This window comes from Pseudorca crassidens, chromosome 17 (assembly GCF_039906515.1).
Source record: "Pseudorca crassidens isolate mPseCra1 chromosome 17, mPseCra1.hap1, whole genome shotgun sequence".
Taxonomy (NCBI): Eukaryota; Metazoa; Chordata; class Mammalia; order Artiodactyla; family Delphinidae; genus Pseudorca; species Pseudorca crassidens.
In genome coordinates, this window is record NC_090312.1 from 3,321,565 (window position 1) to 3,337,614 (window position 16,050).

The 16,050-nt window shown below is 48.0% G+C and overlaps 2 protein-coding genes across 7 annotated transcripts in view; one reads left to right on the forward strand and one right to left on the reverse strand.

Annotated features, from left to right (window-relative positions):
• The window catches only part of SLC45A4 (solute carrier family 45 member 4), a 79,107-nt gene extending 74,680 nt beyond the window's left edge, over positions 1-4,427 (forward strand). The window contains exon 8 of the mRNA XM_067712782.1: positions 3,748-4,427. Within this exon, the coding sequence (XP_067568883.1) occupies positions 3,748-3,864 (117 nt within the window). The 3' untranslated portion in view covers positions 3,865-4,427. The remainder of the gene's footprint in view (positions 1-3,747) is intronic.
• Positions 4,428-13,176: 8,749 nt separating this feature from the next.
• DENND3 (DENN domain containing 3) overlaps positions 13,177-16,050 on the reverse strand; it is a 59,054-nt gene continuing 56,180 nt past the window's right edge. For 4 of the 6 annotated variants that reach the window (XM_067712776.1, XM_067712773.1, XM_067712777.1 and 1 more), the window contains 3 exons: positions 15,240-15,358; positions 15,022-15,159; positions 13,177-14,901 (listed from right to left, as the gene is read on the reverse strand). In XM_067712776.1, the coding sequence (XP_067568877.1) occupies positions 14,698-14,901; positions 15,022-15,159; positions 15,240-15,358 (461 nt within the window). In that variant the 3' untranslated portion in view covers positions 13,177-14,697. The remainder of the gene's footprint in view (positions 14,902-15,021; positions 15,160-15,239; positions 15,359-16,050) is intronic. The other 2 variants (XM_067712775.1, XM_067712774.1) reach the window with 2 other exon arrangements.

Below are 16,050 nucleotides of genomic sequence, written 5' to 3' on the forward strand. Positions count from 1 at the left end.
GGCCTGCTAACTCGAAGCGTCCTCTGTCTGGTGCTCCGGCCAAGGGGACTGGTCAGGCTGTGACCAGTGGGCTGTGACAACCCCTGGGTAGGCTGGCCGGGTGGCCGATGCTGGAGATGACCCTGGAGTTGGCCTTGTGGGCCCCGGGGGTCTGTGGGCACCGCTCAGGGCCCGGCGTCCCTGAGCAGGGGGCTTGGCAGGGATTTGGTTGGTCGCCGTGTCATATAAATGGACTTACTACCAAAATAGGGTAACATAGGTCTGGTTTGCACCCCTGGTTCCCTATAAAAGCCCGCTGAGTGGAGAATCAAATCGATGCCCCAAACACGTGGCGGGGGTCTGCCCCGTGTGGGAGCGCCCCCGTGGGGAGGCTCGAGGGGCCATCGAGGTCGGCCAGGTGGGACCTGGTCCCAATTCTGTCAGCAGGGTCAGCACTGCGATGTTCCCCGGGTGGCTGGAGGGCCCCTGAGGTGGGGGGACCAGCAGTGTCCCCCAGAGGGAGGCAGGGCGGCTGGCTCCGAATGGTCCTCGGGTGTGTTTTCTTAAAGGCTCGAGTGTGTGGAGACGTAGATCTCTGGCCCCCCAGAACCCCAAGGTGGAGCCTCTGAGAGGCTGCAGGGGCAGGAGTGGCTGGTAGAGCTTGTGGGGAAGGGCCGTCCTCTCTGTCCAGCCTTCGCCTTCCGGGCACCACAGGCCCCTGTAGCCTGAGCTGAAAAAACGCTCCGGGAGGTGCCAGCCGATCCCTTGTGCAGCTGAGGGCACGCAGCAGCCGGTGACAGGGACAGCTGCGCAGAGCAAGGCTGTCAGACACCAGATTCTCTGGACATGAGCCACCTTCGAGCTGTTGGGCTTCCACCCGGGCTTCTGTCCACCTTTGGCTGCCCCGGCTGTGAGCGCAGGCACCCCTGTGAGGGGCCTCCTGGGAAGGTTGCTGCCAGAAACGGACGTGCCCGACTCTCCGTGTTCCATCCGCAGGCAGCTGCTTCTAGGACACACCATCCATCTCCTGCCCGCTTCCGGGCCTGGGGCCTCAGGCCTGCCTGACAGGGCTAACGCGAGGGTCCACCCCCTGAGCGTTCCTGGGGCTCAGCTGTCAGCGGAGTGGTGTCGATTCATCGTGGCCCTTGGGCACCCGGTACGTTTGGGGGCTGTTGTCATTACCTCCTCGTGGGGAGCTGCCCACTGCCGTCCTGGCCCCTTGGCCAGCCCATCCTGGGGAGTGGCCGCCTCCACTGGGCCTCCACCGAGCTGAGTGCCCACCTTGCCCTCTTGCCCTACCCCGGGCTGCCAGGGGCACAGCTCCACGTGCTGTGGACCGAGACTCTCTCGGTGGCGGAATGACCCAATTGTTGGAAATGCCTCTTGCTGCCAGAGAGACTCCCCAGGCATCTCAGAACAAAACTTATTTAGTTCCATTGTGAACTGGCCACAGGACAACTTTTTTTTTATCAACTTAATTAAGTTGGAGCGCTATAATAGCTCTTGCTGATTTTAGCAGTGATATGAGTGTGTGTTAAACACATAACGTTTTACGAGGAAAAGGGATTATAAAGAAAAGTAATATCGCACATCACTTCATTTTTTTATTAGGTGGGCACAAGCGGCCTGGTGTTCGTGTGTCTTGATGCAGAGCCCTAGGTCTCAGGGCTTCTTTCCGGTAGATGTGGCTGCGTGGCACTCTCTGCCCCATCCCTGTGCATAAGGTCCTGTCTGTGTAACACGCTCACTTTCCGGTGTAGACCAGGCTCTCCCTATGTCTGTTTCGCTCTGTCACTCTGTGGTTGAAACTGAATAAACCTTTCCCTGCCAGGTGACAGCGTGGGTGTGTCTGTGTCACTTCTCCAGAACCCCTCCCTCGGCCCTCCTGTGGCTGGGCTGTGGACCCAGGCCCGCCCCCTGCCCTCCTGGAACCTGGGTGGGTCCATTGTGGAGAGGACAGAGACGCCCCGCTCTGACCAAAGGCTGCCAGTGGGTGTGGACTAGGTAAGGGCTCCTGAAGTGTCCCCAGAGGCGCTCCCAGCCCCAAACCTGGGGGCCCGTGTCAGAATTCCCAGGCCCTCCAGGGCACCTGCCAGAGGTGAGGGGGGTGGGTGGGTGGGTGGGGGTCTCAGCTCGGCCCACCTCACCTGGCGCAGGTGGGCTTCAGGCTGAGCCAGCTGGGGGCGATAACCACCCAGCATGCTGGTGACCTGACAACAGCCCTTTCAGGCCAGACCCCGAGCTTGGGGCCCCAGGCCAGGTGAGGGCAAACGTCTGGCAGCCCGTCCTTGCCAAGGCCTGTCCTGGTGGGTGGGTAATGGGGCCCTGACGGCTGGTAAGAGAGCCTTCCAGGGAAGGGTGGAAAACTCGGGAACGGCCCTGGTTACCACCAGCCAGCCAGGGAGCGGCCAAGCTGCCGTCAGCCATGGGGTGTGTGCCACACGGACTGGGTGGGACCCTGGGCAGCTGCAAGCCACCCTGCACTTGGCAACAGAAGAAAGGAAGGGGGAGGGGCTCGCTCAAGGTCACGCAGCCGGTGAGAGATGAACGCAGGATGGGTTGATTTGTTCCGAGGCTGCTGACCTGCAGTGGGCCGCAGGCTGGCTCTGAGTTGGGGCACTGGGGAGGCTGCCTGGGGATGTCGGAGGGGCGAAGGGGCCGGCTCGGACCCTCGGCAGGGTGGGGTTGGGGGCGAGATCACCACGGGGTCCCGGGGTTGCGCCTGGGCATCAGGAGGATGGAAACTGGGAGGCCCTGGCCCTGCGCTTGTGCCCTGAGCGCCCCCGCGGGCAGAACCTGGCCACACCTCCCTGCCGTGGGGACCAAGGGGGTCGTGCCTCCCTGTCGTGGGGACTGAAGGGTCCGCGCGTTGCCCCTCCTGCCGCTGTGCAGGCAGCGAGAGGCGGGCCCTCCCCGTGGGGAGGGGCTTGGAGTCAGGGCCCGGCTAAGCGAGCGCGCAGCGCCCCCTGGTGTCCGTCCAGCCGCTGCCCAGGATGCGCAAAGCCCGCGAGACCTGGCGCGGGGCGGAGGTGCGGCGCCGCCACGCCTCACCTGGCGCAGGTGCAGTCACCTGCCTGGGGAGGCCACTCCAGGCCGCTGGCTGGAGGACGCACACACACGGGCGGTAGATAACGGAAAAGCAGTGCCCCAGACCCCGTCCAACCCGCACGCCTCCACATCTGTCCCACATGTGCTAAAGCAGAAACAATCTTTTTTTTTTTTAACAAAAATTGGACCACACTGTGTAGAGTTTGCAATGTACGTTTTTTTGTTTCGCAAAATAGTTGATCATCTTTCCTTATTAGCACATATGGGTCTACTACATTGTTTTAACAGTATGAACAGAGGTTTTTGTTTGGAGTGTTTGTTTCATTTTTATCGGAAAATCAGAAAAAAAGTTGTATTTATGTCTATTTACCTTATCTATTTTCTGTCTAACCTGTCTGTCTATACCTCATCTATCATTCTAAAAACTCACTAATTTGTGTTTCTGGGACGTATGCCTTAGGATTTTCCTGGGAGTGGGAGAAGAAAAATTTATTATTGAAGAGTTGAATTCTTAGAAATCTCCCATTTGGCTTCAAACTCAGTCTAGAGGACACATTGGCTTTAATTATAAAGCTTTTATATGCTTCCCATTTGCACAGTCCTTTTACATCATTCTGTTACGTGCTTGATTCTGCCAACAAAATGGAGAGACTTACAATTTTTAGATCAGGAAACTGAGCTCTGAGATACCAGAAGGTGGACACACAGTGTCTTTTCCAGGCCCTTAGAAATGATAGAAAACACACATACGCACTCTCAAAGACAAGAGTAGGACTCTTCCCAGGGTCCTGGAAGGGTGGAGAGCAGCAGGACGCTGAAGAAGGAGACCCAGCCTGAAGGACCACAGAGGACTTTTGCCAAGCGGGGTGGCGGCAACTAGCATATCCACCACACGCCCTCCTGGCGGTAGATGACAGATCCAGAGTGACACCGTTCCCGGCACAGCTGCTGCAATGCACATAGGAGACTTTGGACTCGGCTGGCTCTGCATGGCACAAAGTGAGTAGACCTTTGGCGTCATCTCGTTAATCTGAGCACTGAGCATCAGGAAAGTGTGTAATTCAGGATTAATCATGATTTGCCTCCTTTTTCTCTTTGATTTCAACTTTTATTTTTTCTTTACATATTAGCTTTCTTGAGGTATAGTTTACAGGCAATAAAATTGACCAATTTTTTAAAAATTTATTTATTTTACTTATTTATTTTTGGCTGTGTTGGGTCTTCATTGCTGTGTGTGGACTTTCTCTAGTTGCGGCGAGCGGGGGTTACTCTTCGTTGCAGTGTGCGGGCTCCTCATCGCGGTGGCTTCTCCTGTTGCGGAGCACAGGCTCTAGGCGCGCGGGCTTCAGTAGTTGTGGCTCGTGGGCTCTAGAGTGCAGGCTCAGTAGTTGTGGCACACGGGCTCAGTTGCTCCGCGGCATGTGGGGTCTTCCCAGACCAGGGTTCGAACCCGTGCCCCATGCATTGGCAGGCGGGTTCTTAACCACTGCGCCTGCAGGGAAGCCCCAAAATTGACCAATTTTAAGTGTGCCGTATGATAAGTTCTGATCAATGTGTAGAGAGTGTAACCAGCACTGCAAGCATGATATAGTGCTTCAGAAAGTCGAACACACGTCGGGCTAAGATGCAACCCGGCAATTCCACTCCTAGGGATATACCAGGCGAAAGAAGACACATGTTCACATAAAAACTTCTGTACACATGTTCACGGCAGCATATTTTGTCCCCCCAAGAAGTTCCCTTGTGCCCCTCTGTAGGCATTCCCTTCTCCCACCTCCTATGCATGACAATCACTCGTTTGCTTTTGGTCACTATAGTTTTTGCCTTTTCTTGAGTCTCATATAAATGGAATATAATAGTATGCAGTATTTTGTGATTGGTTTCCCTTATTTGGCATAATTTTTTGTTTATTTATTTTTGGCTGTGTTGGGTCTTCGTTGCTATGCACGGGCTTTCTCTAGTTGCGGCGAGCGGGGGCTACTCTTCGTTGCAGTGCGGGGGCTTCTCATCGTGGTGGCTTTTCTTCTTGTGGAGCACGGGCTCTAGGTGCGTGGGCTTCAGTAGTTGCGGCACTCGGGCTCAGTAGTTGTGGCGCACAGGCTTAGTTGCTCTGCGGCATGTGGGATCTTCTCGGACCAGGGCTCGAACCCGTGTTCCCTGCATTGGCAGGCAGATTCTTAACCATTGTGCCACCAGGGAAGTCCCTAGCGTAAATGTTTGAGATGCATCCATATTATTGCAGGCACCATGAGCTTGTTCCCTCTTATTGCTGAGTAGTATTCCATGAAATGAATGTACTGCAATTTGTTTATCCATTCAACAGTTGATGGACGTTTGGATTGTTTCTAGTTTTTGGTTATTATGAATAAAACTGCTGGGGGGCTTCCCTGGTGGCGCACTGGTCTGGGAGGATCCCACATGCCGCGGAGCGGCTGGGCCCGTGAGCCATGGCCGCTGAGCCTGCGCGTCCGGAGCCTGTGCTCCGCAGCGGGAGAGGCCACAACAGTGAGAGGCCCGCGTACCGCAAAAAAAACAAAACAAAAAACTTGCTGGGAACATTTGAGTAGGAGACTTGTGTGTATAGTAATGAAATGCACATTTTCATTTCTCTTCGATAAATACCTGAGAGGGATTGGTGAGTATGTATATTTTTAACTTTATAAAAACTGCCAAACTCTTTTCTGATGGGTTTGAGAATGGGCTCTACCATTTTGCGTTCCCACAGTCAAACGAATGAGGGCTCTTGTCTCTGCACATCCTTGTCAGCATCCTAGTCAGCGTAGTTTAAAAAATTTTAGCCGTTCAATGGGTGGTGTAATGGTGTCCCATTGTGGTTTTAATCTGCATTTCCTTAGATGTTAAGCATCTTCTCCTGTGTTTGCAATTTGTATATCTTTAGTGAAATGTCTAACGTAGTTTTTTTGTCCTGTTTTTTAGTTGTTTTCCTTGTTGAGTTTCACGGATACAAGTCTTTTATCAGATATGTTTTGTAAATATTTTCTCCCAATCTGTGAGAGAAAGCAGTCTGCCTCGTTCCTGATTGCACAGTGAGAACATTCAGTCTTCACCAGTAAGTACAGCCTTTGCTGTGGGTTTTTTGGTAGCTGCTCCTTACCCAGTTGAAGAAGTTTCTTTCTATTCCTAGTTTGCTGAGAGTTCTTAACATGAATCGATGTTGAATTATGTCAAATACTCTTTCTGAATCTGTTGAGATGAACTTGTGTTTTCTCTTTTTGCATTTGTTAAGATGGTGAATGACATCAATTGGTCTTGAATATTAAACCAACTTCGCATTCCTGCGATGAATTCCACTTGATCATAAGGTAATGTCCTCTTTATGTATTGCTAGATTTGGTTTTCTAAACTGTTTCTAAAGACTTTAATGTTTATGAGGGAAATTAGTCTGTATTTTTGTTCTTTGTACTGTCTTTTCTGGTTTTGGTAGCAAGGTAATGTTAGTCTCATAAATGAGATAGTAAGCATTCAACTCCTCTTCTCTTTTTATGAAAAAAATTATCGTAGAATTTGTATTTATTCCTTATATATTTGGAAGAATTCATCGGTGAGTTCTTTATGTCATTTTCTTCCTGTGAAGGTTTTAAATTATGGGTTAAATTTCTTTATCGTAAATAAGCCTATTCAGTTATCTATTTCTTCTTAAATGAGCTTTGGTTGTTTATATCTTTCGCATAGATTTTCCATTCCGTCTAAGTTGTCAAATTTATTGGTATCAAATTCAAAATATTCCCTAATTCTTTTTTAACAGCCGTAGAATCCGTAGTCTTGTTTTTTAAGTGAGGTGAATTTACAGACAGTGACACACACAGGTCCAAGTGTGCAATTCCATGAGCGTTTTGACAAATACCTACACCTGAGTAACTAACTAACGCTCGATCTGCATGGAATAATTCCTTCATTCCGGAGAGTTCTCTCTTGATGCCTTCCAGCTCAATCCCCCACACACCCCGTACCACAGGCAACCACTGATTATGAATTCGGTCACCGTGGACGGCTTTTGTCCGTTTTGAACTTCTGTAAATGGAAACGGTTCGTAGCCTTTGTGTCTGCTTTTGCTCAGCATGCTTTTGAGAGTCATACACGTTGCTGTTTAGTTCCTTTTTACTGCTGCATAGAATTCCATTGCGAGGATATATCACATCCATTTTCCATTTGATGGGTGTTCCATTGTAGGGCTGTTACAGATAAAGATGCTATGGCCATTCTCATAAGAGTCTCTCTGTAGACATATGTTTTCATTTCTCTTGGGTTAAAAAAACTAAGTGTGGTATTGTGGAGTTGCAGGGTAGGTATGTGTCTAAAAGAAACTGACAAACAGCTCTCCCAAAGTGGTTATGCTGTTTTTATCCAGCAGCGTATGAGAGTTCCATTTATTTGCTCAATAGCCTCATCTTTATTTGCTATCGTGAATGTTTAATATTAGCCATTCTAACGAGCACCAAGTGGTATTTCAGTGTGGTTTAATATGTATTCCCCGATGACTAATGACTTTAAGCATCTTTTCAACCTGGCCAACCATATAGCTTCATTAGTGAAGTATCTTCTGCCTATTTTTTAATTGAGTGTTTGTCTTCTTATTGATTTGTAGGAGCTCTTTATATATTCTGGATACAAGTCTTTGTCGGATGTAGCACTGTCAATATTTTCTCCCAATCTGTGGTTTCTCTTTTCACCACATTAATGGTGTATTTTGATGAATCCAATATATTAATTTTCTTTTGTATTTAGCACTTTTTGTATCATTTCTAAGAAATCTTTCTCTACACCAAGGTTCCAGAGAATTCTCCTATGCTTGCTTCTAGAGCTTTATAGCTTTACATTTAGCTGAACCCCCTTGAATTAAATTTTGTGTAGTGAGATAAGGGTTGTACAGTGAGATGAGGGTTGAGTTTTTTTCTCTTTTCCACTAATTGCAGCACTGTTTTTTTTTTTTTAAAGACTTTCCTTAGTGAATTGTCTTGAAATTTTTGTTGAATATCACCTGACTGTACACTTATGTGTCTAGGCCCTACATTTTGTTCCACTGATGTGTTTATCCTGAGTCTTAATTACTGTATCTTTTAGTAAAGCTTTAAATCACGTCGTGTGAGTCCTCTGGCTTTGATCTTCTTTTTAAGGGTTATCGTGACTATTCTAGTTTGCATTTCCAAATATATCCATATATCTATATCGATATTGTACAAGATGTTAGTTCTCTCCAAGTTGACCCAGCAGATTCCAATTGATCCCAATCCAAGTCCCAACACAACTTTAATAAGTATATATTGACAACTATATCTATTTTAAAGTTGTGTTGGGATTAAATGGAATCTGTTGGGTCGACTTGGAGAGAACTAACATCTTTACAATATTTAACGTTCCAGTCCATTAACATGGTGTATCTTTTCATTTATTTAGGTCTTTTAAAATTTCTCTCAGCAATGTTTCTGAATTTTCAGTGCACAGGTCTGACACATCTTAAATTTATTCCTATTTGATGTGTCCTTAATGCTATTGTAAGTAGTATTTTTACATTTTCCAATTGTTTGCTGTTAGAATTTGCTTTATATTGATCTTGAGCTGTGACCTTGCTAAATGTGTTTACTTTCCTAATTTAAAAAAATAGTTTCTTTTCAGGATTTATGTAAACAATCATAATTGCCTGTGAATAAATGTACCTTTCCCCTTCCTTTATTTTTCTTGCCTTACTGCCATGACTGGAACCTCCAGGACCATGCTGAATAGGAGGGATGAAAGTGAACATCCTTGCCTTGTTTCCAGTCTTAGAGGAAAGCAATTAGACTTTCACTATTAAGGATGTTTTTTGCTGTAGGTTTCTTGTAGATGCCCTTTATCAGTTTGAGGAAGTTCCCTTCTATTCTTAGTTTGCCAAGGTATTTTATCATGAATATTTAATTTTGTCAATTTTTTTCCTGCATCTATTGAGATGATCATTATGGCTTTTGTCCTTTATTTTTATTTTTTTTGTTGTTGTCCTTTATTTTGCTAATATGTTGAATTATATAGATTGGTTTTCAAATGTTAAAGTAACCTTGTATTCCTGGAACAAACACCACTTAGTCATGCTATATTATCCTTTTAAAATATTACTGGATTCAATTTGCTAATATTTTGTTCAGGAATTTTGTATCTATGTTCATGAGGAGAACTGATCTCTACTTTTATTTTCTTGTAAGATCACTGTCAGATTTTAGAACAGGGTCATGGTGGTCTCCTGAAGTGAGTTGGAAAGTGTCTTCCCCTCCTCTATTCTTCTGAAAGTTTCTATGGAATTTTAGTATTCCATCCTTAAGAGTTTGTTAGAATTCACTAATGAAATCAACTGGGCCTAGGATTTTCTTTGTGAGAAGGTTTTTGACTAAAGTCAACTTCTTAATAGATATAGGAATATTCAGATTTTCAACTACTTCTTGCATTGGTTTCATAAAGTTGTTTTTTAAGAAATTTATACATTTCATCTAAGCTGTCAAGTATATTGCCATAAAGTTTTTCACGATATCCTTTTGATGGCTATAAGATTTCATCCTCTGTCTCATTCGTGATATTGGTAACTTGTGTTTGCTTTTTTTTCTTGATCAGTCTTGCTAGAGCGTACCTATTATTTTTAAGAGCCAATTTTTGGCTTTGTTGATTCTGTTTTCCATTTCATTGATATTTGGTCTTATCTTTATTATTTCCTCCTTTCCTTGTTTTGGATTAAATGTTTTTATTTTTCTGTATTCCTATAATGGAAATTCAGATTGTTGACTTTAAACCTAGTAGAGGCATTTAAAGCTATAATTTTTCTTCTGAGCACTGCCTTAGCTGCATCCCATAAATTTTGAGATATTGTGTTTTTACTGTCATTCAGCTGAAAATATTTTATAATTTCCCTTGTGATTTTTTTTTTTTTAGATCCATGGGTTATTTGCAAGTATGTTGTTTAACTTCCAAGATAATTTTAATATGGAGATTTTTGTGTAATTATTGCTGTTGGTTTTTTAACAATTAGAGGTTTTTAAAAAATATAATTTATTTATTTATTTAGGCTGCGCCTGGTCTTAGTTGCAGCATGCAGGATCTTTACTTGCAGCATGCACATTCCTTAGATGCGGCATGCAGACTTCTTAGATGCGGCATGTGAACTCTTAGTTGCGGCACGCATGCGGGATCTAGTTCCCCGACCAGGGATCGAACCCGGGCCCTCTGCTTTGGGAGCGCAGTCTTACCCAGTGGACCACCAGGGAAGTCCCCGAGTTCTAATTTAATTTGGGCATGGTCTGAGAACATTTTCTGTGATTTAAATCTTTTCCAACTTGTGGCCCAGCATACGGTCTAGCTTGATGAACACCCCACGGTGTTCAGAACGGATATTCTGCTGTTGTTGGGCGTAGTGTTCTGTAATGTCAGGTCACATTGGTTGATAGTGTCGCATCTTCTATAGCCTTGCTAATTTTTTGTTTGCTTGTTCTATCAGTTCCTGAGAGCAGTGTGTTAAATCTCCAACGAGAGTGGCTCTGTCTGTTTTCTCCTCCAGTTGTATCACGTTTGCATCACATATCTTGAATCTCTGTTACTGATGCGTATACACATAGGGTCATCATGTGTCATCTTGATGTACTGACCTTCTCATCCTCGTGCACATCCCTGTTTGTTTCTTGTAAATACACCTTCAGTTGAAGTCTGTCTTGCCGACATTAACAGCTCTACCAGCCTTATGCTTATCATTTGCAGGGTACACGTTTTTCATCCTTTTTCTCTTATTCCATTTGCATTTTTATATTTAAAGTGCAGCTCTTGCAGTCGACATGCAGTTGGCCTCTCCCCTGTGTTGGTCTCTTCTCTTATTCTAAGGACGCTTGTCTTTGGGTTCAGGACCATCTCATCATGAGATCTTAAACTTGGTTATATCTGCAAAGATCCTTTTGCCAAATAAAGCCACAATCACAGGTCCCAGGGGCTATAGGACATGGACATATCTTTCTTTTTTTTTCATTTTATTTTATAAATTTATTTATTTTTGGCTGTGTTGGGTCTTCGTTGCTGCGCGCAGGCTTTCCTCCAGTTGCGGTGATTTTGTTGCAGTGCGCGGGCTTCTCATCGCGGTGGCTTCTCTTGTTGCAGAGCACAGGCTCTAGGCGCGCGGGCTTCGGTCGTTGTGGCACACGGGCTCAGTAGTTGTGGCTCGAGGGCTCTAGAGCGCAGGCTCGGTAGTTGTGGCGCACGGGCTTAGTTGCTCTGTGGCATGTGGGACCTTCCCGGACCAGGGCTCGAACCCGTGTCCCCTGCATTGGCAGGCGGATTCTTAACCACTGCACCACCAGGGAAGTCCCTGCAAGAAATATGATACAAACATTTGCAGGCAGCAGCAACAGCAGGGCAACTTTGCCAGGTTTTCCAACTGTGCCCTCCCTAGTCATGTGGATAAAACACCTCTTCATCTTCCTAAGGAATCCCCTAGAAATGGATCAAAGTCATGCACTTGTAATTCAGATGTTACAATCACATCCAATACCAAGGTTGTCATTTGAGAGCCAGCAGTGCATTCGCATCTTCCGAGAACAAATCATAAAAATATTCCCCGTGACCAGGGAGTGGGTTGAGCTTTTGATTGTCATCGTGGCGCCGTGCCAGGCCCCAAACCAAGCTTTCTTGTCTGTTGTCTGAAATACGGCTGGAGAGCTGGAATTATATTAAAGTAAACGAGCTTCTAGCTCAAGATAAACACTTTTTTTGGTACCAGTTTAATTCCGGTTTCTAAAGCTGAGGTAGGGAAGGCATCATGGTCTGTTTAATGAATTCCGGCTCATTTTGGGCCTTCCCACGACAAATCATTCATCGTGGAATCTCTCCAAAGCACAGAGGAAACACGGAAGGCATGAAAGTGCCCTTTTCATTTCCACAAACTCCACTGGCAAGATTCTTTTTACATAAATACAGAACCATACACTTGCACCAGCCAATCTATTCCCCTTTTAACCCCCTTGTTCACCTCTTTTTCCTCTTTTATATAAAGGATCATTTCCTAAAAGCCTCTGATTTTTCTGTACTCATTTCAGTTGCAATCACTGTCAAATGAGATCTTGAAAATTATCACCAAGAATAAAGGAAATGGAAAGTCTGCATTAAAGTAACTTGACAGGTGCTTAGAATGAATAAGAACAAATCCAAAATGATCCTGTATTAATTTTTTCCGGGGTTAGTATTTTTCTTATTGAAGTATAGTTGATTTACAATGTTGTGTTAGTTACTGCTGTAGAGCAGCAAAGTGATTCAGTTATACATACATACACACTTTTTAAAAATATTCTTTTCCATATGGTTTATCATAGGATACTGAATACACTTCCCTGTGCTCTACCGTAGGACCTTGTACATCCATTCTATATGTAATAGTTTGTATCTGCTAATCCCAAACTCCCACTCCATCCCTCCCCCAACCCTCTGCCCCTTGGCAGCCACACGTCTGTTCTCTGTGTCCGTGAGTCTGTTTCTGTTTCGTAGATAGATTGATTTTGTATCATATTTTAGATTCCACATATAAATGATATATGGTATTTGTCTTTCTCTTTCTGACTTACTTCACTTAGCATAATAATCTCTAGTTGCATCCACGTGGCTGCAAATGGCATTATTTCATTCTTTTATGGCTGAGTGATATTCCATTGTGTGTGTATGTGTGTGTATATGTATCTCTACACACCACATCTTTATTCATTCATCTGTCGGTGGACGTTTAGGTTGTTTCCATGTCTTGGCTATTGTGAATAGTGCTGCTATGAACATTGGGGTGCCTGTGTCTTTTTGAATTAGTTTTGTCTGGATATATGCCCAGGAGTGGGCTTGCTGGGTCATACGGTGCTTCTAGTTTTAGTTTCGTAAGGAACCTCCATACTGTTCTCCATAGTGGCTGTATCAACTGACATTCCCACCAACAGTGTGGTGGGGGGGGGCTCCCTTTTCTCCACACCCTCTCCAGCATTTGTCATCTGTCGACTTTTGACCGTTGGCCATTGTGACCGGTGTGAGGTGCTACCTCGTTGTTGTTCGGATGTGCACCTCTAATAATTAGTGACGTTGAGCAGTCCTGTATTATTTTAAAGCGCTGCCACCAGTTAATGTTGGATAAAGTAAGGAAACCGCACAGCAGTGTTGGTTTTGGTGAAAAAGAGAATTTATTACCAACGAGGTGAAAATACCTGGTTACGTGTGGGCTGGGATTCAATAATTTACGTGGGTTTCTGACAGGCTTTTACTCGAATTTTTCATGTGTTTACAGAGGCAGAATTCCACCTTCTGCCAGTTGCTGCTGGCCTAGTCTTCCTTCTAGAAGTCAGTCAGGGGAACACACCCTCCCCAGGAGGACAGACTCGGGGTGGCGGGGGGAGGGGAGGGGCGGATTAGGGCACCTGGCTGTTCTCCGCACCACAGTCTCAGAACATTCCAAAATGTCAGTCAGTCAGTGAGCAGACCCTCCAGAATGCTTGGGTTCTGCAGGCACAGCCGGAGGCCTAGCCAAAGCTCTCACCGGGGAGGCACTGCAGATGCCTCTGAAGCCTGGCTGTGTGCTGGGGGCCTGACAGAGACCCTCACAGACCTCTCAGGGTGAGCGAGGTCCAGCGTGATGTCTATCCAAGTCCCCAGAGCCCAGGGGGAGGGTCCGGCAGCCAGCCAGCCCCCTGTGGCAGAGCGCATCGTGGGCCCATAGGGGACAGGCCTCGGGCCTTCACGCAGTGCAGCTGTGCCAAAACCTCCCTTGCTCACAACTGGGGGATGACAGCTCAAAGGTAATGGTAAAAATGTACAAAAGGTCCCTTTTGCAAATATTTATAGCTAGTAAGATAAGAGCATAGCTAGTATTATCCTCAGTTAAATAATAAGGCACCACCTACATACACATACACGCCGTGCACCTAGGATGCAGATGCAGCGGAAACGGACACGAGCGTCTGGTAAGGGTTGGTTTGTTTGTGCTATTTTAGATGGAATGCCGACCTTTGGTTGAAAAAAAGTCTCTAGGTTTTTTCATTATAAAAAACGTTGCATTAATTAAAAGGAAAAAACCCAGCGCTTGCGTCAGCTGGCCCAGCCCTGTCCCGACAGCCTCAACCCAGTGTCGTCCCCCTCCCTAGGCAGGCGCTGGTCACCTGCTCTGTCGGGGGACAGCGAGGGCAGGTGCAAACCTGTTCAACCACAACGTGGTCATTTAAAACTCCCCCCTTCTCATGAGCTTTGCCGCGAACAAGAGGTCAGTGTCTGGCTGGCTGTCGGGCGCCTGTGAATCTGGTGCTTAGTATCTGGCGAGTGAGTGAAGTGGAGGAAAAGCAAGACCCGAGGTCTGCAGGTCACGGGTGCTCCGGCTAAACTGCTCCCGGATGGCCTGGTGCCGGCCCAGGTCGTGGGTTCTGGAGCCGTCCAGGTAGCACAGGGCGACTTCTCAGCAGAGGCTGCCTGACAGGCCCCCCAGCCTGAAACGGTCCAGTTTAATCAGCTAAGTCCAGGAGAGAAAGTGCGACACTATCGGTCTCGTAACTGAGGCCAGAGAGCCACACAGGCCCCCGCAGCGGGGCCCTCCCAGTGCCCCCGCCCCAGGCTCAGACCCGCCTTCTCTGGGGAGGCGCCAGGAGCCGGCAGAAGGCGCGTCCCGTGCTCACAGGGCACACGCGCCCTGGGTTACTCGACCTTCCAGATGGCGATCTTGCCCTCGTCGCGGCCGGACCCGCTCAGCACGTATCTGTCCTCCGCGGAGCACAGGGTGTTCACCGTGTCCGTGTGGGCCGCCAGCTCCTTCTCCACCGTCTTCCTCTCGGCATCGATCACGTAGATTTTCCCCTTGGATCTCCCCTGCGACAGCCCGGTGCCGCCCACCCAGATCTGCTGAGGAGAAACGGGCACCACACAGGCAGCCCACTCAGAGGTGTGCGGTGCTCTCGGGCACCCGCAGACCCACGTCCTTCCCGGCCCGGCCTTGACCAGCAGCCCCGGGGGCCGCCGTACCTGCTTCTTCACCTGGATCATGCAGTGGATCCTGGAGCAGTCCTGCAGGTGGATCCTCTGCGGGGGCTGGGCGAGGTCCTGCAGGCTCCACACGTAGATGTCGTCGTACCCGGCACAGGCCGCCCAGAGCTGCTCCTGCTAAAGGGGAACGGGTCACGACGCGGGCGGTGGCAGCCCAGTGGCACGGGGGCACCGGCCCAACCTGCCGCACGGGTTACCTCGGGCATGAGCTGGAAACCCAGGAAGGAGGTGCTTATCTCTTTAAAGTTCTCGCCAATCTTCAGTTCTTGATGAAGAAATCCAGCCGTGGTCACGACCACGATACTGTTACCGGTACCTGCGGGGCGGAAGAGCCAGCATGAGGGGCAGGCAGAGCGAGCTCGGAGCACAGGGATGAAAGCGCCGGGAGAGCTGCAGTGTGACCTGCGGTGTGACCTGCGGTGTGCCCGGTGGGGCCACGGCTCCTGTACCACATCTGACCGTGGTGTCGGCATCTCTAACTGTAGCTGCCCCGTGGCGCCTTCGCATTTTCTCGCAGGGACGCTCAGACCATTAGCCCCATTTTTACCGACAAGGAAACGGCTGGAGTCCAGCACCCTCTTCTGAGGCTTTCGGAGCCCTTCCTGCCACGGTTATTTGGCATTTCCTATCACTTGAGGCCACAGCATCTGCTACCCCCGGCGGTGAGGATTAGAGCTCTAGGTGATGGTGCTCCGCCACGGGACATGTCTCTCTGTTTAAGCTCTTCTCTGTCTCTTTCTGTTACTCACTCCAGCAAACCAAGAGTTTCCACATCACGAGAGCTACAGGTCATCAAAATTAGTACCTCAGGTAGGAGGTCAGATCAAGGGTGCAGGGGAGACGGAGTCGGGTTCAAGGGAAGGTGAAGAGCTGCAGGGCTGTCCTCTCTTGGCTTTTACTGCCTGCGTCCTCCACCTGCCACCCTGTCCTGAGGCCACCAGGACAGGAGGACACAGCCCTGCCCTCAGGCAGTGCCATCTGGCTCCAGAGGGAGGGGGCACGAGTCCC